General features: G+C 39.2%; 1 protein-coding gene across 1 annotated transcript in view; it reads right to left on the bottom strand.

Moving 5' to 3' along the window:
• Positions 1 to 24,267, bottom strand: part of LOC133420696 (zeta-sarcoglycan-like) — a 109,203-nt gene extending 84,936 nt beyond the window's left edge. The window contains exon 1 of the mRNA XM_061710458.1: positions 23,973 to 24,267. Within this exon, the coding sequence (XP_061566442.1) occupies positions 23,973 to 24,011 (39 nt within the window). The 5' untranslated portion in view covers positions 24,012 to 24,267. The remainder of the gene's footprint in view (positions 1 to 23,972) is intronic.
• Between the last annotated feature and the right edge of the window lie 1,545 nt (positions 24,268 to 25,812).

Raw genomic sequence — 25,812 nt, 5'->3', positions numbered from 1 at the left:
TACCGTGGATGTTTAAAATCTCTTGATTGCATGGCAGGCACATCCATAATTGACACACCTGTGCACAGTTTTCCCCAAGGCCATCCCTGACTCGTGATCCGTGCGTAACTTGGAAGTCGTGCCACTCATGCTTTATTCACACCTAGCCTGTCATTAGCATAAGACACTGATGGTCGGTATCATTAGATTGTAGATTTTTATGACATGCTCTCATTAGTCGTGGCAAGCTGGAGACTTTCCAAGAAGATCTAAATTAATTGAGAAAGGTTAGACTAGAGTAAGAATAGAAACCATATCCTGTCATCCTCCAGTCATCAGTCCAGTTGAGGTTTCAGTGAACGTACAAAAGGCGGCACTGCAACAGAAAATCTGTTTTAGGAGTCAGTACACAGAATACCATTCTGTGGAAGTATCATGTTGTTGCAACAAATCAATATCTCTCGTGAGGGTGAGCAAGTGATGAATTTTGGTCATTAAAAAAACCAGAGACACATGAGCTGATTTTGTGAAATTGTGCAGCAGTGCATCAGAGAGAGTGTGATGTGTAATGGTAAAAAGGTGGGTGCCAGAAATAGTCAAATAACCTTCAGGCTGTCCATGAATTCATGGAAGCGCCTGCATTTTTTGAGAATCAATCAATCGAGAAATCCTTTTGCATGTCATGATTATTCCATAGAAAATGCTGTAAAAGGATAAAACTGAGAGCTGTGGTTTGGGAATTTTATAAACCAACAAAATTATTAAACAGAGAAAATAACTGATAAATTAATCACTGATAAAATAATAATCACGAGCTGCAGCCCTGAATGCTCCTAGAACAGCTAGTCAAAGTGTGGGAAGCAACGCTGGAGGGGAAAGAGAAAAGAAAAATCAATACCTGCAAAGTATGTTTAATAAAAATCTGGTCAAGGTACATTACTAACTTATTATATCGCTACATAATATTTTAGGCACTTAACATTTTCATTTTCTGAACCCACCAAACCAAAATATGTTTTGGAATGACCAATTCCTTCCCATCATTGACACAGTTCCCCGGTGTGAATTACAAGACTGATCCTTTTAGACATCTAAAGAGGAGCGGTAATAACAAGAGACCACTTCACACTCCAGGCATTTCACAGGACACTTCCACAAGCTTACGTCTGCTAAACTTCACCCCCCCCCCACTTTAAGTGACTTTTTCCACGGATGAACTCTTTAGGTCACAACTGGAAGTGGGGGCAGATGTCTCGCAAATAGATGTTGAGACTTGGCAGCAAATACAAATGATCCACATCACTGGCCTAGAAATGTCAGTGATTCCAATTTAACCAGTGTTACAGCTGAAGGACGTGAGCATTAGGAGAGGCACCTACACAAAAGGCTGAATATGAACACTCACTGTAGTATCAAAAGTTATTTTCACAGTCGCTGCTTCTCACAGTATTGGAGGATGTTTTACGCACGGCGTTCACACTACTGGATACTTAACTTACATATCATTCACATCCCCTCTGGACAAAAAAAAAAAACTATTTAAAACATATTTCAGCCACGGTCCTGCTGGTCAGATTCAGTCTATTTCCAATCCGCTGTTGCTAGGGGAAACTTCAGCACTTGTAATTTCTATGGTAACCCACCGTTGCAACCCAACGCTAGTGGACCCTGTGATTTCTTTGCCACGCTTTTAATGCATATATTACCCTGATCGAGTTATACTTCCTAAAGCGGAGTTATTCATAGAACAAATGGAGGAGTGCATAGTGTTTTCTGTATTGTCAGTCTGTGGGTTTAGTATGCTGGTCACAGCAGACGCACACAAACCTACTGGACTTGACTGATCACGATGTCCGACTGCAGAGGGGTGTGAGAAAACTAGTCCGATTTTAGCTGAATAAAAGACTGATTACAAAATAAATTGGAAAACAAATCACATGACTGTAAATGTTCAATTTTAAATGCAACACTGAAAATGAATAATGATCCTGCATTTTTACTGAGAAAAAAAAAGCAATACTATTAATTAAAAAAAAAAAAAACTGAGCAGCTGTTACTTAAAAGTTATTGTGGGACAGATGGACCCTTAAAGTTGGCAGCTATGATATGACTACGTGGGGCCAAAAACTGCTTCCTAACTTTCTAATCCTGTTTCTTGTTTTCATTTATAAATTGTCAGAATTTCATACCAGATCCTATTTGAATAAATTAATAAATATAAATGCAATCCGGTGTTCTGCCAATCCTTGCTACCTGCCGAGAAATGCTACTTTGTGATTCTGCGCGTGCGCACAGTCGATTTTCAAAGTTTGCATCATTTCTTGCACGATGTAAAATGGATAATATGGGAAGTTGAGTATTTGATCCTTCAAAATACACTTACCCATGACTTGAATGCATTACACTTTGTGAACATTATACGATAAAGAGAAAAAAAACAACAATTCTATGGCTTTATTTGATATTAATTCAGTCATTGGTCTTTATTTAACCAGGCAGGTCATTAAGATCACATTCTTATTTACAATGACGGCCTGGCAAGAGTCAAGGACCACTTGAGGGAAAAGGAAGTGGTTTAGGGAGTAAAACACAGTAAAATTGTAGCTCTACAAAAAGTAGAAAACCATTAGGGAGCGTTTTTTGGCAAAGCAGCAGAAATTGGCAGAACACCGGCACAATGTTAAAGCCACTCGATGTAGCAGCATAACCTTTGACCACATGGGGGCAGCGAATCACAGGTCCGTTCATGAGTCAGGTCCCAGTATAAGACCATAGACTGTGATGTCACCCATAGGTTTTGAACCCTCTCTCCATCTCATACTGAGTGGCACCATGTTGTAAGTGGTGGAACAAAGAGACCGGGGAAGCTCGTCTAAGTTCAGTCACAATGAGCTATTTCAGCCTAGCTGGCTGAGGTTATGCTGACCCATGATGGTTATTAATATTACTTTACATTCATTCTGAGAAAATATGCCAAAACATTCTCATTCCAGGTGTCGCTACAGAAACAACATCCGACATCATCAGACATGGGCACTGCTGCTTAATTAAGCTACGTCCGCTGACCTTTCCAGGCCAATTCACAGCCAGTCGCAGCGGTCTGAAGTAGAATTAACAGCAGAACAAACATATCCCCTTTAACTTCCTATCCTATTTATTCTCTTGTTGCTTAGAGCCCCTGTTAAGAAATGAATTATTATGCTATAGACTAGTGGTACCCAACCTTTTCTGTACTGCGGACCGGTTTAATGTCTATTATACAATATTTTCACGGCCCAATCTAAAGGTGTAGTTGATAAAAACTAAATAAAATGACAAGATCGGCATTAAAAACTGTGGTATTTTCTCTATAGTAATAATAATAATAATGAATTATAATAAAACATAGTTTTCGAAAAAATAAAATAAAATAATGGAAATTGTAAATTACCTTTAATATGAGTATTTCTATAAATGTGTTTTTATGTTTTTATGTCTCATTAACGTTATTTAAAGCCAGGCTTTTATTTTATTTGTTATATATTAAGGAGACCGATATTTAGTGCTTTTATTTTGAAGGCGTCTCGCCGAGACCTTGTAAACATCCGGCGCTTCGGACTTTCGAAGGTAAAAGTTTAGCGGCAGTAGAAAGTGTGTCTGAAAGACTAAACTAGTGTCTTGAATGCTAAAGTGGTGCCTAACTGACACAAAAAGCACCTGCTGATAAGGATTTGTTTTCTTTGCAAATGTTATGCCGTATTTATGTACATATTGAGTTTGGTTGCCATGGTTACTCATGTATTGTGGTTAACGGTAGCTTTATTACCGAGCGATAGGGCTGGGCGATATGGACCAAAAGTCATATCTCGATATTTTCTAGCTGAATGGCGATACTCGATATATATCTTGATATTTTTTCTGTGCCATAATTGGGGTTTCCCCCAAAGCATTATAGCATAGCATCTCTGTTAGCATCTCTGTTAGCATCTCTGTTAGCATCTCTGTTAGCTTCATTTTTTCTGAGGCAAACCCTTAAAAAAACAGTCAGTTTTAATACAAAGCCTCGTGCCAAATGTCACACAGGTACCTTTATTAACAGAGGTCTGCACAATATCAAAATGTATAAAACAAATGAAATAAAAATAAACTGCCTGCATATATAGAATAAAAATGCTTCTTGAATAAAATAAAACAAATATCCCTTTCCTGCATAACAATTAAATTAAAATACACTGTACAATTAATACAATGTAGACAGTAACAGGCAGACTTTTCCACTGAGGTTGACAGTTGTGCAAATAACAAAACATTTGTGCAAATCTCAAATAAAACATTCAAGTCAATTTGTCACAAAATAAGCTATATCAAAAAAAAAATAAATAAATAAATAAAAAATAAAATTTTAAATTGATATAAACGATATTGTCTCGTACCATATCGCGTTTGAAAATATATCGATATATATTAAAATCTCGATATATCGCCCAGCCCTACCGAGCGAGCAGTTGTGTCGGTCTGTATTTAAGTTAAATGAAACTTATATGAATGTAGTAAGACTAACTCTATTTTATTTTATTCCTTTATAGCTCTTACGGTGTGTTTGCAGTGTATTTACATCCAAGGAATAAAAACATTGTGAACCATCAGTTTGAGAGTCAACCATCATCAGTCGGGATGCTACAGAAATTATTTTTTCTTTCTGTGCGGCCCGGTACCAAATGACCCAGGGGGTTGGAGATCACTGCTATAGACAACACAATGTGTGATGTCCACATGTGTACACTAAATACATTTTAGAACCAGGCTGCAAAGATGTTGATTTATGAAGCAACGTATAACATCTTAACATGGGGATCAAGATACAAGATACATTTACAAGAGGGAGATTGACTCACTTTAGGAGTCAACCCCTAGTGGTCAGCAAAGGAACAGCAGCTTTTCTTCATTCTGTGTTTGCTTCAACTCTACTGGAAGCTGGAATGTTGGTGCTGCATGAGACGTGATGAAGTGAACCCCCAGTGGGAGGTAGATATTGCTAGACGTGCCCGACAGCCCTAACTCATTATCCCAATATTGTCAGTTCATTTACATGATGTTAGTAAAAACTGAAATGCTGATTTACTCCAGTTATAATCATAAAGTCCAAATGCATGCAAACATTTGAGTCGTTCTGAACAAGAACCAACCTCTCATATCAGACTAAAACATCCAGATGATGTAGTTAAACTCCAGAGAATCACAGCTTAAAAACATTCAACAGGACTGAAACTGGCCTACTCGCTTAGCATGCGTGCCACAGTTCCCGGCCTAGGCTTTCTATTTCCACAAGCTGAAAGAAGCCCACATGGAGGGATACAAAATTAAAAACTAAGAGCCACAGTAAGTAGTAAATTTGTCTATTTAATTCACTGTTCTCCATTTTTTTCAAATTGCAGCTGCCAACTAAACCAGAGATGTATCTTTTGTTTTGGGTGTGGTGTAAAAAGGTCAAATAAAAAAGCCTAATGCTAACAAACAGAAAATGGCCACTGGGTATGACGTTGGATAATACATCGATTCCTTTCACATGCGTGTATAATTAAACAAAGAAAGGAGTCCAATACCAGTAACTTGACTAAACTATGCATGTAAATGTACTGAGCGACTCTTTTACCCCCATGTGGTCAGAATTGGTGTTCCTTCATAGAGCTTTTAAAATTTGGACAAACCCACATATACAGTAATAACAGGCTGGCAAAAAATATTTGGAAATGCACCACATTGCCAAATATTTAAGTTACCTTCTGTTCGCCACGGCCCTTCTCTGTCATCCTCAATGTCAAGCAGAGAGAAACTTTATATCCGTGCATATCCAGATATAACAGAAATACAGGAAGCTAATTAGTGAATGTAACTGCTGAGTATTCGACCGGTGTGTTCAGTGATCGGCTGAATAAAAAAGGAGCACCACAACAGATGGCAGTGATGTGCACGTGACTGAGAAAGAGGACAATTTAGACTTTCTGTACCATCTTATGTAATTTTAATATTATCCTTAGTGCTTTATTTGGTTTTTAAATAGGTTTCACTTCTAATTAAAAAAAAAAGACTACTTAAGTTCTGAAGGTGAAACATCTTCTAAAACAATGGAAACAAGAAAAGGGAAAAACTAAAAAAGAAGTCCATTGGGCTTCTACTTCAATTCAGCACATTTCAATAATACTTTAATAATCCCCAAAGGAAAAACGATACTGTTGAGGTCAGTCGGTCCGTAACATGAAGTCACTATCTAGTTACTGCAGCAGGTTTAGCTTTTGGCTGGAAACGACCTCCTGTCCTGGTCTGTGTTGCAGCACGACTGAAGCAGCTGAAAACATCGTGTAGTTGTGTAGAGGATGTGCACTGTGGTTCCTGACATTTTGCATATTATTCATCATTCTTCATTGCACAATCAGGTCTCCTCAGCACAGAAACAGCACTCATTATCAGTTTGCTCAGTTTCTTCAAGTCACTGGCTCTGACGCTGCTGCTTCAAAAGATGACAGCAGAGCAGACACACAGAAGATATGCAACATCTTTCTGCGAGCGCTGAAGGGACTACACTTTGTGGTGAACTACAGTCCGATGTGCCCGGTGCTGCTCGCTCTGTCCAGACGAGCGTGGGCTTGCTTGACACCGGGATATGATGGTATCTTCAACCCCAAGCCCATGACGATAAGCAAACTCCACTGGGTCCTGAAAAGTATCAGTTTGCTGATGTAGATGGGATAATAACCGTCTCTGAAACCTTCACGATATGTGATGTTAGGTCTGCGGTCTTAGAAAGTGAATGATTGACATTGAAGAACTGGGAGTATGCAGGGTGTGTTTCTCACAGCTAGGTGATTTGGACAAAAACTTATATCAGTATTTTTTATGCTAAATGCTCCTACACAATAGGGATGGGCGGTATGGACTAAAAAATGTATCACGATCATTTCTGGCATTTATCCCGATAACGATAAAAATGACGATAAAAAAATACCAATTCAACTCCATCTTTTCAACTATAAATCTATCTCGCTCTCAGATCCGCCATGTTTGTTACACAAAAACCTCATCAACGGGAATTTATCCTTCTTTCTTTCTTTCTTTCTTTCTTTCTTTCTTTCTTTCTTTCTTTCTTTCTTTCTTTCTTTCTTTCTTTCTTTCTTTCTTTCTTTCTTTCTTTCTTTCAGGCTCATTTCCTCCCTTCCTTCCTTCTTTTCTCCTGCTCTCTCTTTCCTTCTTCCCTTCCTCTTTTCTCCCTTTCCTTCCTTCCTTCCTTCCTTCCTTCCTTCCTTCCTTCCTTCCTTCCTTCCTTCCTTCCTTCCTTTTTCCCTTCCTACCTTCTTTCCTCCTGCTCTCTCCTTCCTTCCTTCCTTCCTTCCTTCCTTCCTTCCTTCCTTCCCTCCTTCCTTCCTTCCTTCCTTCCTTCCTTCCTTCCTTCCTTCCTTCCTTCCTTCCTTCCTTCCTTCCTTCCTTCCTTCCTTCCGTACGTTGTGCGTCGATTTCCCGCAGAACCATAAATCAGCTTTACACAAAAACGTCATCAACAGGAATTTATCATTTTTACCACGAGATGACAAATTCTTACCGTGGGGAATTTTTTTGACGGTTTATCATGAACGGTAAAATATCGCCCATTCCTACTACACAATGAAAATCGCTTTTTGAATTTAATGCCAACTGGGATTTGTTGCACAGTATATGTAAACATGAAACTGAAAATATAATTTTAAATTAAAAACAAAAGAGAAATAATTAGCCTATATTAAAAATAAAGACATATCTCAGTTCCGACAGACAGCTTCTCTTTGCTACTTTATTATTCTGACTTTAGAAACAAATTGAAGAAGTTTTTGGATCGTCAGTGCGAATCTGAAGCATTTAGCCTGCACTCACTGACGGGATCACGTCATGTTTAGCAGTTGGATTTACAGGTAGCAACAAGGAAATAGGCTTGATCGTGGCTCAAATTTACAATATCACCAGCATCCAAATTTTTGAGTGGACAGGACACTCCCAGAAACAACATAGCTATATTTCAAACTGTCATATCCATTCATATTTATGCGCATGCAATCTTTTGATACTGATGGTTAAACTTGGAGCCATGTGATGAGACTGACACCCTTCACCTCAAAATACCAGACATGCTACTTTTCAGTTTTTTCCTCAGGAAAATTTGAAAACGCTGCAATTTCTTTTTCCATTAATATGCTACTGTTTATATCTTCTAAAATAAACCGGTTTTACTTATATAACCAGCATACTACCCAGCCATATCTGAAACCTTTTGCCTGCTCAGGCTGAAGTTGATTAGGAGGTGTAGAATTTAAACACTTATGATAGGTTGATAAGAAGATGCAAAACCTTTGAGCTTCTCTTTAAATGATCACAAGCAGAAAAAAACTCCTGCCACTAATAGCAAACCCTAGGCTACTTATTTACTGACATTTTTCTTTGACTTGCAATACTTTTTGTCAAACACAAATGATAATCTTTTAAGAACAGGATCAAAAATTCTGCCCTGGATATTTGATTTGTTTAGTTTCAGCCGAACATATCATTAAAATATCGTCATTAGGGGTCCCAGTGGGTTGGGCACCGTGTGCAGAGACCAAACCAAAACATTAATTTCTGCACTTCCAAAAAAATAAAGGCCACTTGAGCCACAAAAATCTTTAAAAGAATCCTAATTAAGCTGAATGAGGATTTGTCTTCGTTCTTTTGGAACCAGCTAAATCGATGAACTACTCATTTCCATGGAAATTAACAGTTTTGTTTCCTTCCATAAAACAGACTTATCAACTCGTTAAAGCAAAACAGATTTTAAAAGTTGATAAAGCATTAAGTGATACACATCTCGTATATGAAAAGGGTTTAGGGTTGGAAGAGGACAACATGAGACCTGAAATTGAGGTCACAAGTAGTCCCCAATGTTTAAGTGTCAAGCAAGTTTTTAAAAATTAATTTCACATTCTCTCTCTCTGCTCAGACTGCTGCCCCCGCGACCCGGTTCCGGATAAAGATGAAGATGGATGGATGGAAGGGATTTCACATTCTGCCCCTAGAAACATGCAGTCAAACAATTCCATTTCCGTGCAGAATTTCACAACCTATTTATTTTCTATGTCCAACTTTTATAAAGTTTTAGGATGCTGAAGTACAGTAGGATCCTGGGCTTCGTATTTCATCCAAACCAAGACTGATTATTATTTCAGTTTCATTCGATTAATTCTGTTATCACTTTCCCCTTTCTATGCGTTCATGTTTTGTCCACTTCAAAATATACTACTGAATGTACAGGACTCTCTCAGAAAATTTGAATATTGTGATAAAGTTCTTTATTTTCTCTAATGCAATTAAGAAAACAAAAATGTCCTACATTCTGGATTCATTACAAATCAACTGAAATATTGCAAGCCTTTTATTAATTTAATATTGCTGATTATGGCTTACATTTTAAGACTAAGATTCCCAGAATATTCAAATTTTTTTAGATAGGATATTTGAGTTTTCTTAAGCTGTAAACCATGATCAGCAATATTAAAATAATAAAAGGCTTGCAATATTTCAGTTGATTTGTAATGAATCCAGAATGTATGACATTTTTGCATTACAGAAAATAAAGAACTTTATCACAATATTCTAATTTTATGAGACAGTCCTGTATATCCAAGTTAAAATGTGACATGCATTTCAAGTGATGTGTGATTTGATTTCACTAGTCAAAGATTATTCTATAGGTAACCATAAACAGATCATCTGTGTCCGTTTCCCTCCCCGCTGGATTCCCGCTACAGCAATGCCGCAATGTGCGAGGGCGGGTGTGTCCGCACCGTTGTCGTGGTCTGGGATCGGCTACGCTTTTCAAATGCGATCTGTCAACCTTGGATTTTTTGTTGCATTCTGTTTGTCGGAAGCGTAGGCAGAAAAAAAAATGTTACGGTTAAAGACTGCAAAGATGACGTTAACCTCTATTGTCATCCTAAGTGTGTTCAATATGACCAGCTTTGGATTTTGACCGCCATCTTGGCTAGTTTCTATGAATGAATGAATGAATGAATGAATGAATGAATGAATGAATGAATGAATGAATAAATGAATAAATGAATAAATGAATAAATGAATTGTTATTTATTAATGTTCCATACACCTCTAAGGTGCCCAGCCTATAAGGGCTTACAAGACACAGATACACTACGCCAAAAACACGAACACAAAATTGTAAGTTCCACTTATACATTACAGATCAAATTACAGATCCTTTCTCAGTTTCCATATAATTTGTCCTTTCTCTGTTTCCAGGCTCTCTTTATAAAAGTATCTATAGAGAAAACCTCCTCTCTGAAAAACCATTCCAACTTAGCATCATCCTCAGTCCAAAACAACTCAGGTTTCAAATCTTGCATTTCTGAAATAAAAGCTGCCTGGCTTCATCATATATTGGACAATAAAACAAAAAATGAAGTTCATCCTCAACAACATTTAAATCACAAACACTACATAATCTTTCCTCTTCAGGAACAGAGTTATACCAATGATACTCAATACAGAAGATAGCGCATTACCGTTACTGCTAACAATGGTATGAAATGGTATACACTTCCTGTCTAAGTGGGCGTGGCCGCCCCTCTCCCCATCATTTTGGAACATACAACACTAGATACAGTACAACTTTCTTCCAAAAAGACTTAAATAATAAAAATAACAGTATTATTAAGCAAAGAAGCAAGTTTTATTTTAGTTTTAAACTTCATTTTATCTGATGGGAAAATGATGAGAGCCAAATCTCACGAGAGTGTGTTGCTCAGACAGAGACAGGTCTCAAACAAAGTTCATTTTCTCCTAATATGTCGGTCTGAAAATTGCCATTCTGGTGTCAGAATGTTCAGAAGGTTTGTGGCTTTTGAAAAATGGGTCCCATATTTACTTAGGTTACTATGGGGCGAAGGAATTGGTAATAATCTGTGCTCACGTTCACTTTTCCCATAGGACTCAATAGACTCAGGACCTACTTCCTGTCTCCTAAAGGGGCGTGGCAGTCACGTGACACAGATACAGGAAACCCAACCGTAGTGGGCTGTCTCGTTTATGGAACGTCTCTGGTTATACCTACCTGTTTCTATAGACTCTAGCTGCGTGGTCACAACTTGATTAGCTGACACATACGTTGACATGAGAAAAGATCATATCATGTCACAATGTCCATCCCTTAGTTGGAATATGTTTATGTAAAACTTGTGAGGCTTGTGTTAAAGCAGCTCCCAGTTCCTGACAGAAGTTTTTTGTGGTAATTCTTGATTTGTTTTGATAAACCAAATGGATTTTGCCTCCAATCAAGGAGGTTAGGAGGCTCTTTGTTTTGGTCTAGATGTGTTTAACCGATCTTACCCTCATTTAGCCCAAAAACAGAAGCTCACCATTGATCTGTGTTTAGCTCGCTCGAGATTCAGCCCGAAAAACCCCCGACAGATATTCAACAATCGGCCTCTCTTTAACCCGTTTGATGTGGTCTAGAAATAGCCCCATAAAAGATGTTCAAAATTGTTCTTTGTTCAGTCTATCTGATGTGTCAAATGTGACGGCTTTTCCCATTTTAGTTTCAGCCAAATCAAAACATCTTTTACACGACTGCATAGTTTCAACGTGATTTTATTGAGAGGGAGGTTTTCTCCCAGACTCTGGCAAAGTGGCAACAATTCCTAATAATGTGTATCTCTGTACAGCTGTGTCAACTAATGATTGGATCCGCTGTTGTTTGGGAAAAGCTTCAAGAGACTTGCGTCTTTGATCCTCTTTCTGAAATCTTCCCACATAACGCCAAGACACCTTTTCATGTTGGCAGAAAGAACTTTCTGTGTGTTGTCAATTATGATCACTGGGTATCATCACAGATTAATTCTGCCATTTTTCAGCCAAGTTTTGTTCAACAAAATTTAGGATTTAGTCTCATTAAGAGGACTGAAATCCTATTTGCAAAGTCCCAGTTTATCTCAATTTCTTGGTGGCCTCAATTAAATCCAACAAAGATTCAAATAGGAATATTTCAGTTGCAATACCATTTTTGTTGGATCTGAGTAGAATCACAAGCATAAGATGCCACACAAGACAAATCGGGTAAAGCTTTACAAATTCACAGAAAAGGGCACATACAGTATTTAAATCCATCCATCCATCTTCTGCACCTGCTCTATTTTTTTTCTTTCTTTTTTTAAACAGTCCTAATCATCAAGAGATCTTTAGAGGCCTAAGTAACTGTAATTATTTTGTACATTTCAGCACTACTGTGTTAATACCAGAATGGATGGATTTGTCACGGTACTGGGGTTCTGACTGGGAGTTTATTGGCGTCTTGTCCTTTTGGAGGAAAGACAACACAGATCACTCTGTGACTTTGGAGCAGAGACGTCGGTCTACTTTTTTTCTTTTTCTTTCTTATTTTTACCCCGATTTTTAGGTACCAAAGTCAGTTTTTTATGCTTTAACAGTAGTTTTGTGGAGAACAAAAAGAAGTCAGGGTTTAGTTTCATATTTCATACCTCGATAACCATGTTGGAAGAACATGACAAAAACTTCTTAAAACTACATTTTGTTTCACAACAACCAAGTTGTACGTTTCGCCGTACTCTTTCAGCTTTCTTCTGCTCTTTGATGCCAAAGGCGTTCTTGGATACTTTAATGCCTCATGTCCACACTTCTACGCTGGATGTATCCTTGATAAAACTGGGTGAAGCATAAACACATCCCATGACATTTCACAAATACATGTGACTAGAATTCATGTTAAGGAACAACCTCTTGTCTCGTTTCTCATTCCTCCCTCGTCATCCTGCTGCAGCAGCACCTTTTTGGTTATAATTGGGGGATTTTGATTACTCCTGCCTCCATGGTCTCCTGCATTTGGGTCAGGGTCAAAGTCATTCATCAGCAGACAAAAAGTATCAGTCAATATTAGTTATTTACCAATTTATTCGTATTGGGTGGGCAGTAAATACAAATTTTAAAATGAGAGATGATAAGGAAAATCATCCTTTTGTCATGATTTAGGGTTTCTGTTGGGTTTCTTTTGTGTTTTTCTTGGTTGTTCTGGTTTGGTCTAGTGCGGGGGTCAGCAACCCGCGGCTCTAGAGCCGCATGCGGCTCTTTAGCGCTGCCCTAGTGGCTCCTGGAGCTTTTTCAAAAATGTTTGATCTTTTTTTTTTACTTTTTTTGTTCTTTTTTTCTCTTCTTTTTTCATTTTTTTCTTTTTTCTTCTTTTTTCCTTTTTTCTCTTTTTTTTTCCTTTTTCCTTTCCTTTTTAATCTCGACATTTCGACTTTTTTCTCGAAATTTTGACTTTTTTCTCGACATTTCGACTTTTTTCTCGAGATTGTACTTCAACATTAATCTCGACATTTTAACTTTTTTCCCGAAATCTTGACTTTTTTCTCGACATTTCGACTTTTTTCTCGACATTTCAACTTTTTTCTCAACTTGTACTTCAACATTAATCTTGATATTTCGACTTTTCTCTCGAAATTTCGACATTTTTCTCGACATTTTGACTTTTTTCTCGAGAATTTCAACATTTTTCTCGAAGTGCATAATGAAAAAATAAATCTCCCCCAGTTATAACTAATATAGAAACATGCAGCATGTGTTGCCTTCATTCTAAGGCTGATACAAGACTTTTCATTTTTTGCGGCTCCAGACATATTTGTTTTTTGTGTTTTTAGTCCAATATGGCTCTTTTAACATTTTGGGTTGCCGACCCCTGGTCTAGTGTTTGCAAGTCTGTGCCCTTGTGGATTATTTCTTATTTGACTCTTCTTGCTCAAATCTTCCTTGATTGTCCACATTTGTGTCTCATCAGCCCTTAGTCCCTATATCTAGTCCTGTCTTTCCCTTCTTCCCTACTATTCCATCAGTGTTCTTTCCTGCCTGCGGCGGCTGCTTGTGTGCTATTTTGGATTTTTAAGGGTTATTTTGTTGTTGTTGTTTTATTCCTGTCTGTGCAGCTCTTTCTTTAATTAAAGGACTTTAGTGTGAACTCCAGCAGCCTCAGACTCCTGCAATTGGATCATCATTTCTCACCTCCATGACACCTTTAACCACATGAGTCTTGATGTTGCATAACTTATCCACCAGATGGCAACTGGAATTCCACAAAAAGAACTTCATATATTTTGTAGATCAAAGTGATATTGGTTGTTAAAAATTAAAAACGAGAAGTTTCTTTTTAAACTGCACTGTTATGTCTTAGTGCCTCCCATAAATAACACATAACAAATAATAGGGAAGTTTTATTTGTTTGTTTCTGAAGGAAAACACATCGGATAATACATCTGATATTGGCAGTAGTCTCTAAAATCCGGTAACAATTGGGCTCCATTTTGATCCAGACTTTGGAAGCCTGACAGAATTGATATTTATTAGTTCAATGTCCTTATGTGTCATTGAAATTCATTAATTTTTCAATTAATATGCATATGTATGTATGTAAATAATGTCTCCAAGCATTTATATTCAAATGTGTGTATATAAACTCATGTGTGTTTAAATTTAGGAAAAACAACTATTTATTTACACATTTAGCAGCAGAAAATATGAATTATGCAAACATATTTGATGACAAGTACTGCACAATTGTGTTAAAAGTCTCGGTAGAAAAATAGATCGAAACATAAGCATGAAGGTCTGAGCAGCTGAAATGACTTAATTGTAGAGGACATTTTTTCCACTACACTCAGAATAATTGTTGGACTGGAAATCGTCCTTCCATCTTAAAAGTCTTGAAAACACGGTCTGCATTCAAAAAGGCTTCTTTAAGCAGTCAGTCAGTCAGACATTTCGCTGCTAAAATGATCAAAATGGGCTTTGAAGCACTCAAGAAATATGTCAGCAGATAATCATGAACAGATGGACGTGAAATCCACTCGGAGGATTTACCATCTACCGTCCTTATTACATGCACTTTTATAAATAGAAGCAACAACACCTACACAGTAGCTTGCTTTTCTAAGGTAGAATAATCCATAAAAACAACTCTGTGGATCATACACAGCACTGAAACCCCCATTGTGGATTTGTTTCGCAAATCATGTTTATCTTTGTATATTCTACCTCATCAATCCCATTTACAGTGCTGATGAGATCTGACTGTCAGGATTTTTCTTTTTTTGCTTCGAGGGAAGATGGGTTTTTCAGAGCTTTGACTGTAGACCTTGCAGCTGGATCCAACCAAAACCACCAATAAGCAAGCAATTACCCAGCAGTCCCTTCCTCCTGCCAGCACGCCTCATCTTCACCAATTAGCGTAGAGGGTGATATTCTACACGCTGCTTTGATCAAGCAGTGGCACGCGGCAGAGGCTGCACAAAACAGCTGAGGAGCACTTAATGAAAGAAAATGAGACGTTATTAATGCTTGATAATGTTAATCAGCAGATCTGTTGGCGTTTTCTCACTCAGCAGCGCCACTGGTATCCCACAAGGCTGCCACGGCTGGAGGTAAAAAAACATTCTGATGTACACTAATGACTATGAATCTGCTATTCATCCATGCATCTATCCGCCCCGCAATATGAACAATAGCCAAGGCAGGAGGAAACGTACATGGACACAATCGTTGCTCAAAAGTCTGATATGAAGTACGGGAAAAAGAACCACTTTATTTGGGTCATGTGAGTTTTTAATTTTGACATATGTTCCAATCAAAGAGAGCTGATTACACTGGGAGAGCCAATTATACTACTCAGCCTTCACTTCAGTGAAATAATGTCACCATTTCGTATTTCGGTGATTGGACAATCATCCATCTGAGAGATGGCACTGATGTCAGTCAATCCTTCTTTATACAGTTAAGGTCAAAATGATTAGCCTCCTTTTATGAAACCATTAACTTTTCCATAGAAATGACCATAAAGAAAAGTGTTTATCGTTTATTTAGTTCCAAATAAACGTCATTATAATTACCCTTAATTTCAGCCTTGGCAATGCCCATAACTCTATTATGCCAAGAAATACAAATCTTCCATTATGTTCTGATAATGTATCATCAAGGGTATTGTTTGTGACCGACAATGGCATCTTACGGTAGTTCCTACCTAAGTTGGCACGTGTTCCTTGAGAGATTGTAGCCCGTTGTTCCACGTCATCCATATTCAGTGTTTTCTGAGCATGTAAATTACGCTTGAGCCCCCTTCACAGTTCATCGACAGCCAATCCAGGACCTTGACTTTTGTGTCCTTCAAAAGGCCCTGAACAAATTTAGATGTAAAGAAGCAATTTCTTTACATTATCCCACAGAATTTTTTTTAAAAAAGCTTCTTTTTTCCCCATGATTCCATGGAGCTGAACAAGGTTCAGTGCAGCCCCACAGTATTATGCTCCCATCGCCATGTTTCACAGTGGGTTGTAGGCTGCTCCCTTCCTTCAGCAAAGGAAACAAGCCCCAATGTTTCCAAACAGCTCCAGTTAGTTCTCATCAAACCAAAGAAATAGGCCTGTGTTGAAAAAAATCGATTTCCCAATTCTAAATCGATTCTCATATTAATTCCTAAAAATCGATTCATATGTCTAAAAATCGATTTTTTTTTTTTTTTTATTTATTTATTTTTTTTTCATCATTACATTACAACTTTTGGTTATTTTTTTGTTTATCACCAAAAAAGGAATGTTTTGTTGGACACGAGAATAACTGGTGCCATGTTTTTGCCTTTAAATATGTTTAAAGGTATGAAAACATTAAAGTGTTAGGTTATAATTGCATAAATTGTCTATATTTCATTACTTTATATACTCTCTTGGGGTTACATTTGCAAAAAATGCTAAAAACCAAATGCTCAAAAATGAAAAACCAAAATAGACCGAAAATGGAACAAATAAAAACGGAATGTGGGGAAAAAATAAAACCGATTTCATCCGTCTCTGTTTCCTCCCTGGATCTGTTTGGTAATTCTGACCCACATGATGTTTCTGAAAGCAGTTCTATCAGCATTCTGGGAGCTGATTGGTCCTTACAGCATCATTAGCTGCAATACTTGCTGTTTAATCTCAATATAATAGTAGTATTAATATTTTGCATAACTACAGTCATATAATTCATGCAACAGCTCAAAAAACAGTTTTAATAACACTAACCCAAATCAATATCGGAATCTGATCGGATCAAATCTTGATAATCGATTCTGAATCTTAAGAATTGGAATCAAATCGATTCTTGACATTTCAATCGATACCCAGCCCGAAACGATTTCCATAACTCATTTTCTTCTTGAACAATGACCTCAAAGTGCATCACGATGAAGTTCCCTCAGCACGGTCTTCATGAAACATCAAGTCTGGTCCAGCAACAACTGCAGACATCCAGGGATTCTTGTTAATGCTTCTATTTTCCTGTCCGGTTTTAAAAATCTTACACTTCTGACCATGGCCAAGTTGCACTGATGCAGTGTTCACCAGTTGTAGACACATTTGTAAAGAGCAGTATAACCTTCCCCCCTCAGGTGAACATTAATCTTCCTCTGCCTGAGCTCCCAGTCAGGTTTTAGCATGGTGATAGGTGATAGTCCTCCTCAATATGACTTTAAGTGAGTCTCCCAGTCCAGGGCTGAATTTACATGAGCCCTGCTCGCGGAGCCCGCACAGATAACCTTGATTGGTTCAGGTGAAGTTTGAAGGCAAAAATCACTTGGGAATTAATCATTTTGACCAACTCTATTTTCGGTGCATTTCGCCTAAAAAATAAAACTTTAATATTCATTTTACATTTTATCAGGAGCGTAACTCCTTGAACCTCGTGGACACGATTCAGGGTCCAATACTGTGTGGTACTTTTTTGTACTATGATTGAAAACTCACAGCACCTCAGGGTTTAAGGGGCTTCACATCTAGGAAGGTTTTACTATGTAAAGCGCTATAAATATGGAGGATCAAAACTGACATAATTAAAAGTAAAAGCAGAAATATAATTTTTTTTTTCCTTTTCCTTATATGTGTATTCCTTGTTTTTACATTCCCTCCTCTCCTCTTTTTACTTAACCTTATGCATTTCTGCATAAATGGGAAGGATCCTGCTTCTTCCTGTTTACTGACCAATAGTATAATAGAGGAGCTGCACCAAGATTGCATAATGAGGCAGAAACGCATAAGGTAAAGTAAAAAGATTCTGCTTTTCATTTTTAATTATGTCAGTTTTGATCGATCCATCCATCCATTTTCTATACCCGCTTTATCCATTGCAGGGTCACGGGGGTCTGCAGGAGTCTATCCCAGCTCATCAATTCAATTTCAATTCAATTTTATTTGTATAGCGTCTAATACAACAAAAGTTGTCTTTAGACGCTTTCCAGAGACCCAGAACATCATCACAGGCGAGAGGCAGGGGTTCACCTGGACAGGTCGCCAGTCCATCGCAGGGCCACATATACAGACAAACAACCGGGCACACTCACACTCACACCTACGGGCTGTTTATAATCATCAATTAACCTAATATGCATGTTTTTGGACTATGGGAGGAAGCCGGAGTACCCGGAGGGAACCCACGTAAGCACGGGGAGAACATGCAAACTCCACACGGAAAGCCCCTGCCAGGTCAGGGAGTCGAACCAGGAACCTTCTTGCTGTGAGGCAACAGTGCTAACCACTAACCCAGTTGTACCTGCCCAGTTTTGGTTCTCCATATTTAAATAATGCCGTCATTAGTCAGTATTTTGGGAAAGTGTTGCTTGGGGGATAATCATTTTGACCAAAGGTGTTCAATCGTTGGAAACACCCAGATTCTGCCAAAAATAGGGAACTCGGGATCTGTGACCATTTAGGTTTGTGCACCAACTGATACCTCCTAATTTTTACAAACAGGCTCCAAATTCATCTTCCGGCCTTAAAAGCCCACACAGAAATGTATCCTTGCAACTTCCTGTTTAAAGGGGACCTATTATGGCATCAAATACCTATTTTAAAGAGGCCTTGAATGTCTTAAAAACAAGCTTTTGATTGTTTTTGCTAAATAAATTAGAAAATTCAGCCTCTAAACCATGTCTTTATCTTCACATTCTCTAACCTCATTATCTATGCAGGATTCTGAGTGGGCGGGGCTATGATAATGAGGCATTGTGCTGATTGGCTGCCTGAATGACGTGATACACCCCTACAGAAAAATGGCGGAAGCTCCGGCCGGTGGAGTTAGTTGTGGGCGTGGTTTCACACATTTTTAATCGCATTTTTTAATCGCATTTTGGTTACGTAACGAAAGGGAGCAGAATCTGAACGGCTCGTAGATCCACATCAGACTGGACGGCTAATCTGGGCGGCTGTACAGACACTGCAGAATTTGGTTGCTTTCCTCCTTTGCTGAGTTGGCAGGCTGAGGGGAGACCACTTTATATATGTTGAAGCAAGAAAAAACGTGTTTTTCATAATAGGTCCCCTTTAAGTTGGCAGATGGCCGCCGGAGTTTTTGGATTAAGCTAGCTATGGCATTGGCATTACTTTGGAAATATGGATGAATTTTTTACGCTGGAATGCTCATTACTCATCGATGACGTTTCCAAAAGTGGCACAAATGTTGCCTAATGTAACACAAGCAACTTTATTGAACGTTTGAGGAGCCATCAGGTAGAAAGGATGGAAGATGGATGAATAGCAACAGAAAACCTTAACATTCACTTTTCAGAAATGGACGAAATTCCCCAAAGAAACTCCCAACGGCAAAGCTATTATGGACAAAACAGCTGAACTCATTGTCGAGGAGGACCAGCTCCTGTCGGCACTGATTTGGCCGCTCAACGGACTATTTGAAGCTGCGGTACAGTTAAACGAAGGCCTGTCGCGCCACAGAAGTGTGAATGATGCTCTGGCTGCGATCTTCTGACAGCCATTCAAAGGGTTAGAAGTAATTATCATTTTAAATGAACAAACTTTTCCTAATATTAGACTCAAGGGAAAAAAACATCTCTACTTTTGACCTTAACTGTTTGAGGACGAGTAGATGGATGGATGTACACTTCTTCCAGCTCAAAGTCGGGCAACACAGCTATAAGTATGAGGCCAGGAGAGATAAATGATCTCCAATAACTCCGGCGCAGCAAAAGGTCACCGCAGTTCAACTACAACACACTGGCAACCAGACTGAATATCAAACACCTTTTTGAAGGTTTTTTCAGTCAGACTTTCCTTTTCTCTGCTGCTTACAACTCTGCCTTTTGATGACATTTTTATGAAAAGGAAAATCAGTACTCCGCAACATGGCTGGTGCGTTGAGCCCCGGCGCTGCTTTGTACCTCTGTTTATTAAAGTGGAGAGCCGGTTTTAGGACTCGAGTGCTTGCAACTCTGTCAGTTCCCGCCACCGTGATAATAGCCGGGCGGTGGTGGGGGGGTGGAATGGGTGGGGGGGGGGGTAGGACGACAAACTGCTAATGTAAGCAGGAACACACTTTCCCACAGTAAACTAGCTCTCCTTGATAATCCCTAGCAAATCCTTGGGAGAGCCAGCGCAGAGCCATTTTGGACAGCAGCACCCCACAGGCGTCATTTGCATTCCTGAGTAGGATGCACAGTGGAAGTGCAGGACTGAGCGCAGCGTGATCCACTAAATTAATGCCACAAAGACTTATTGTTTCTCTTTTAACAGATGCGAAGCAGAGATCAGACCACAATTAAACAATAGCTGCAGCTCATAAAAACTAAATTATCAGTAAAGGCCAACTTGCAGGATTGTCAGTGTAGTGTAGTTTGAGCTGTAATTCCTGGACTGATGAGTCTGACTGAACCTGGAAGCCCAGGTACCGGGTCAGGAGATGGACCTGAGACCAGGTACCGGGTCAGGAGATGGACCTGAGACCAGGTACCGGGTCAGGAGATGGACCTGAGACCAGGTGCTGGGTCAGGAGATGGACCTGGGACCAGGTACCGGGTCAGGAGATGGACCTGGGACCAGGTACCGGGTCAGGAGATGGACCTGGGACCAGGTACCGGGTCAGGAGATGGACCTGGGACCAGGTACCGGGTCAGGAGATGGACCTGTACGCCCAGGTACCGGTGTCGTGCCAAAAAGTGATTGCCTGCCAGAATCTGATTTCTCCCCTGAAAATGGGTCTTTTTACCAAATACCAAATACAGTTAATGAAATGTTGTTTCTACCTAAATATGATTTGATCTCATTCTTGAGCTTCATAATATAAACACCAGAGCTCACAGGATTGCTTTTAACTCTTTTAAACGACCATTACAACAGAAAATAGGCATTTTCACCTGCCAAAAATCGATTGAAGGCCAAATACAGTTAATGAATAGTTGTTTCTGACTAAATATGACTTGATCTCATTCTTGAGCTTCATAATCTGAAAATCTGACATTGTAGGGCTATCGCTCAACGGGCTGCTGTGCGTGCTCCTGCGGCCAGAAATCAGAAGAAATCAGAAGAAATCAGAAGAAATCAGATTCTGGCAGGCAATCACTTTTTGGCAAGACAGGAGATGGACCTGAGACCAGGTACCGGGTCAGGGGATAGTCCTGGGATCAGTCCTGGGATCAGTCCAGGGATCAGTCCTGGGATCATCAGTCCTGGGATCAGTCCTGGGATCAGTCCTTCCTGGGATCAGTCCTGGGATCAGACCTGGGATCAGTCCTGGGATCAGACCTGGGATCAGTCTTGGGATCAGACCTGGGATCAGTCCTGGGATCAGACCTGGGATCAGACCTGGGATCAGACCTGGGATCAGTCCTGGGATCAGTACTGGGATCAGACCTGGGATCAGTCCTGGGCAGTGGTGGACAGTAACGGAGTAAATTTACTTGAGTACTGTACTTAAGTACATATCCAGAGGATTTGTACTTTACTTGAGTATTAGATTTCTTTGGTACTTATTACTCTTACTTGAATACATTTCCAAGACAAATATTTTTACTTTTACTCGAGTAAATTTCTAGGAAGGCTGAAAAGTACTCGTTACTTTCAGGTCTGCTCTTTTTTCTTCTTCCCTAAAATCCTATTGGACACAAGCTGTTTTTGTCAAAGGAGGAGACCTATCACAGTGCACGCTCTCCACTGGGATGTACGTAAAGCGGAAATACGTCAAGCCTCCTCAAAACGATACTGCCAAAGTAGTATATTGCTATATTGTACTGGTACATGTTTCCTGTAAAGTTAAGTGACTTCAACATTGAGTTATTGAAAGCAGAGATGTAGTTTTTTGTAAAGCAGTGGTCTTTGAGGGGGATCCAGACTTAGTTGGATGGTGCAGGTTCATTTGGTTTCAGTTCATGATTGTTAATAAACTCTGCATCATCTGCTGTCCTCTTATGATCCCATTCATTTGATTTGTTTTTGGTGTTTCTGCAGGTTTTATATAACATTGTGGTTCTAAAAGCAGGACATCAGTGCAGCTGGTTTCAAAGAGTTAATTCTCAGAAACAAGAGTTAAAAGATCCTTCAATTAATTTAGAAAAAAATATAATAATTTACTGATGTGGAAAATAAGAAATTTACTCTTACTCTTACTCTTACTTTTACTTAAAGTACATTTAAAAGCATTTACTTTTGGATACTTAAGTACCTTTAAAAGCAAGTACTTTTCTACTCTTACTCGAGTAATATTTTGACTGAGCTACTTTTACTTGTAACGGAGTAAATTTTGACCAGTAGTATTTGTACTCTTACTCAAGTACTGGGGTCGAGTACTCTGTCCACCTCTGGTCCTGGGATCAGTCCTGGGATCAGTCCTGGGGTCAGTCCTGGGGTCAGGTTAGGGCTGGGCGATATGGACCAAAAGTCATATCTTGATATTTTCTAGCTGAATGGCGATACTCGATATATATCGATATTTTTTCTGTGCCATAATTGGGGTTTCCCCCAAAGCATTATAGCATAGCATCTCTGTTAGCTTCATGTTTTTCTGAGGTAAACCCTTAAAAAAACAGTGAGTTTTAATACAAAGCCTCGTGCCAAATGTCACACAGGTTCATTTATTAACAGAGGTCTGCACAATATCAAAATGTATAAAACAAATGAAATAAAAATAAACTGCCTGCATATATAGAATAAATACAATGTAGACAGTAACAGGCAGACTTTTCCACTGAGGTTGGCAGTTGTGCAAATAACAAAACATTTGTGCAAATCTCAAATAAAACATTCAAGTCAATTTGTCACAAAATAAGCAAATCAAAATCAAAAAATGTTTTATTTTTTATTTTTTTTTAAATCGATATAAACGATATTGTCTCGTACCATATCGCGTTTGAAAATATATCGATATATATATTAAAATCTCGATATATCGCCCAGCCCTAGATCAGGTATTGGGATCAGACCTGGGATCAGACCTGGGATCAGTCCTGGGATCAGGGATCAGTCCTGGGATCAGACCTGGGATCAGACCTGGGATCAGGGATCAGTCCAGCAGGTACCGGGTCAGAGATGGACCTGAGACCGGTCCAGCAGCATCTCTGCTGGCTGATCCATGCCCACTTTTCCTCCTCCCGCTCCTCCTCCACCCACATCCCTGCCTCCCTCCTGGACCGGAATGATAATGAGAAAAGCACGTCGGCAACAATAACCATTGGCTCTCACATTACTGTAATTGAAGAGAAGAAAGCACGCAGTTTTGGGGAATGATGTGAGAGAAATGTGTCCAGAACTCCTGGGAAGCATTTTGAATCTCGGTGAGCGCTTCTCGGGCTGCTATTAATCATCTTTCTGCCCCGGAGACAAAACCCGACACTTTCCATTTCTTTTTCATCAGACGGGATTTTTTTAATAACACATTCTCCCGAGCCCAGGGTGCAACCTGTTGCAGAGAGGACTGATGAATAACTTGGGTTTGGGCCGCTGAATTAAACAGGATAATATCAGAATTAATATTTAAAAACACAATTCAGGCATCGATCTGGACCGCGAGGGTTTGGTTCAAACTCACGCTAGCTGCGGGATTATTATCCTCAAACCACGCATTTCCCATCAATAACCCTGTCACTTTAAATGAAAAAGATGTCAAACAGGCACATTTTCACTGCTCTTTCTTACCTTGAGCGTCTCTATATCGAGGGTAGCCGACTGCTCCATCTTACAACCTCATTTGTCAACAGTTACATATTTCCACAAAGTTGGCACGAGGTGGATGAACGCACGAGACTCAATCCCGCCTGGTTCGGTACCAGCACTTTTTCACTCCCATGCTTAAATAGAGATAAGGAATATACTTCCAGGTACATATTAAGAGTTAAGTTAAGACATATCAGTGACGGGCACTGCTGTTTTAAAGAGCTGCGGTGTAATGAAGGTTCAGCGCAGGTTCCTCTACTCACTTTCCGACGCTTCGCTCCTTCAAACGCTCCAGCAGTAAGAGCGACGGAGTGACGCACGGTGGTTCCCGTGCTCAGTTTCAAAATAAAAGTCTACATTGGAGTTATGTTTTTTTATGTTTATGATATTACTATGCAAATGTTTGCAATTGTTCTGGCTGGAAATGTACATTATACTTCAAAGTGAAATAGAAGAAGAAGTATTGAAGAAATTTTCAATATGCAAACCAATATAATACTGTGTGACATTTGAAAAAAATCTAATAATGCGTGGCCACGCGTTAATATCTCGTGGCCACGCATTAATAACTCGTGGCCACGAGTTATTTTATATTTTTTTCAAATTAATGCGTGACCACGCATTAATAACTCATTATTTAATTTTTTTCAAAATAATGCGTGGCCACGAGTTAATATCTCGTGGCCACGCATTAATAACTCGTGGCCACGAGTTAATATCTCGTGGCCACGCATTAATAACTCGTGGCCACGAGTTAATATCTCGTGGCCACGCATTGATTAACTCATGGCCACGAGTTATTTTATTTTTTTCAAAATAATGCGTGGCCACGAGTTAATATCTCGTGGCCACGAGTTAATATCTCGTGGCCACGAGTTAATATCTCGTGGCCACGCATTGATTATCTCGTGGCCACGAGTTATTAGTGCGTGGCCACGCATTATTTAATTTTTTTCAAAATAATGCGTGGCCATGAGTTAATATCTCGTGGCCACGCATTAATAACTCGTGGCCATGGGTTAATATCTCGTGGCCACGCATTAATCAACTCGTGGCCACGCATTATTTAATTTTTTTCAAAATAATGCGTGGCCACGAGTTAATATCTCGTGGCCACACATTAATAACTCGTGGCCACAAGTTATTAAATGTGTGGCCATGAGATATTAACTCGTGGCCACGACTTATTAATGCATGGCCACTCGCCACGCATTATTTAATTTTTTTCAAATGTCACCAAAGGGGCTCCGTAATATAATGTAATTATTATGAAGAAAAAAACAATGATTCCCAACTAAGGCTTGTTCCTACTTATTCATATTCAGGGTCACGGGGATCTGCTGGAGCTGGACACAAGGCAGGACTAAACCCAAGACAGCTCACCAGTCGACTGCAGGGTCACATACAGATATGTATACATATTTTTGAACTATGGGAGGAAGGAAAAACCCCAAATGTATGCAACCATGTAGAAAACATGCAAACGCTACCCAGAAAGACCCTGGCTAGGATTTGAACCAGGAATTTTCAAAGCTGTGAGGCAACAGTTCAAACCACTAAACCGTTGTTTTAAAAAATTCAAGAAGTTAATTATACACTGAAAAGAGAAGATGAGAGCTGTAAGTAAGTTGTGATGGACTGGTGACCTGTCCAGGGTTTACATCCCCTTTTACCCATTGAGATAACCATGGATGGATGGATGGATGGATGGATGGATGGATACATGGATGGATGGATGGATGGATGGATGGATGGATGGATGGATGGATGGATGGATGGATGGATGGATGGATGGATGGATGAACATTTTTAAGTTGTGCCT

The sequence above is a fragment of the Cololabis saira genome, chromosome 20 (genome assembly GCF_033807715.1).
Source record: "Cololabis saira isolate AMF1-May2022 chromosome 20, fColSai1.1, whole genome shotgun sequence".
Classification (NCBI taxonomy): Eukaryota; Metazoa; Chordata; class Actinopteri; order Beloniformes; family Belonidae; genus Cololabis; species Cololabis saira.
Note: the sequence above shows the minus strand (reverse complement) of the source record. Positions and strands in the feature narration are given on the sequence as shown.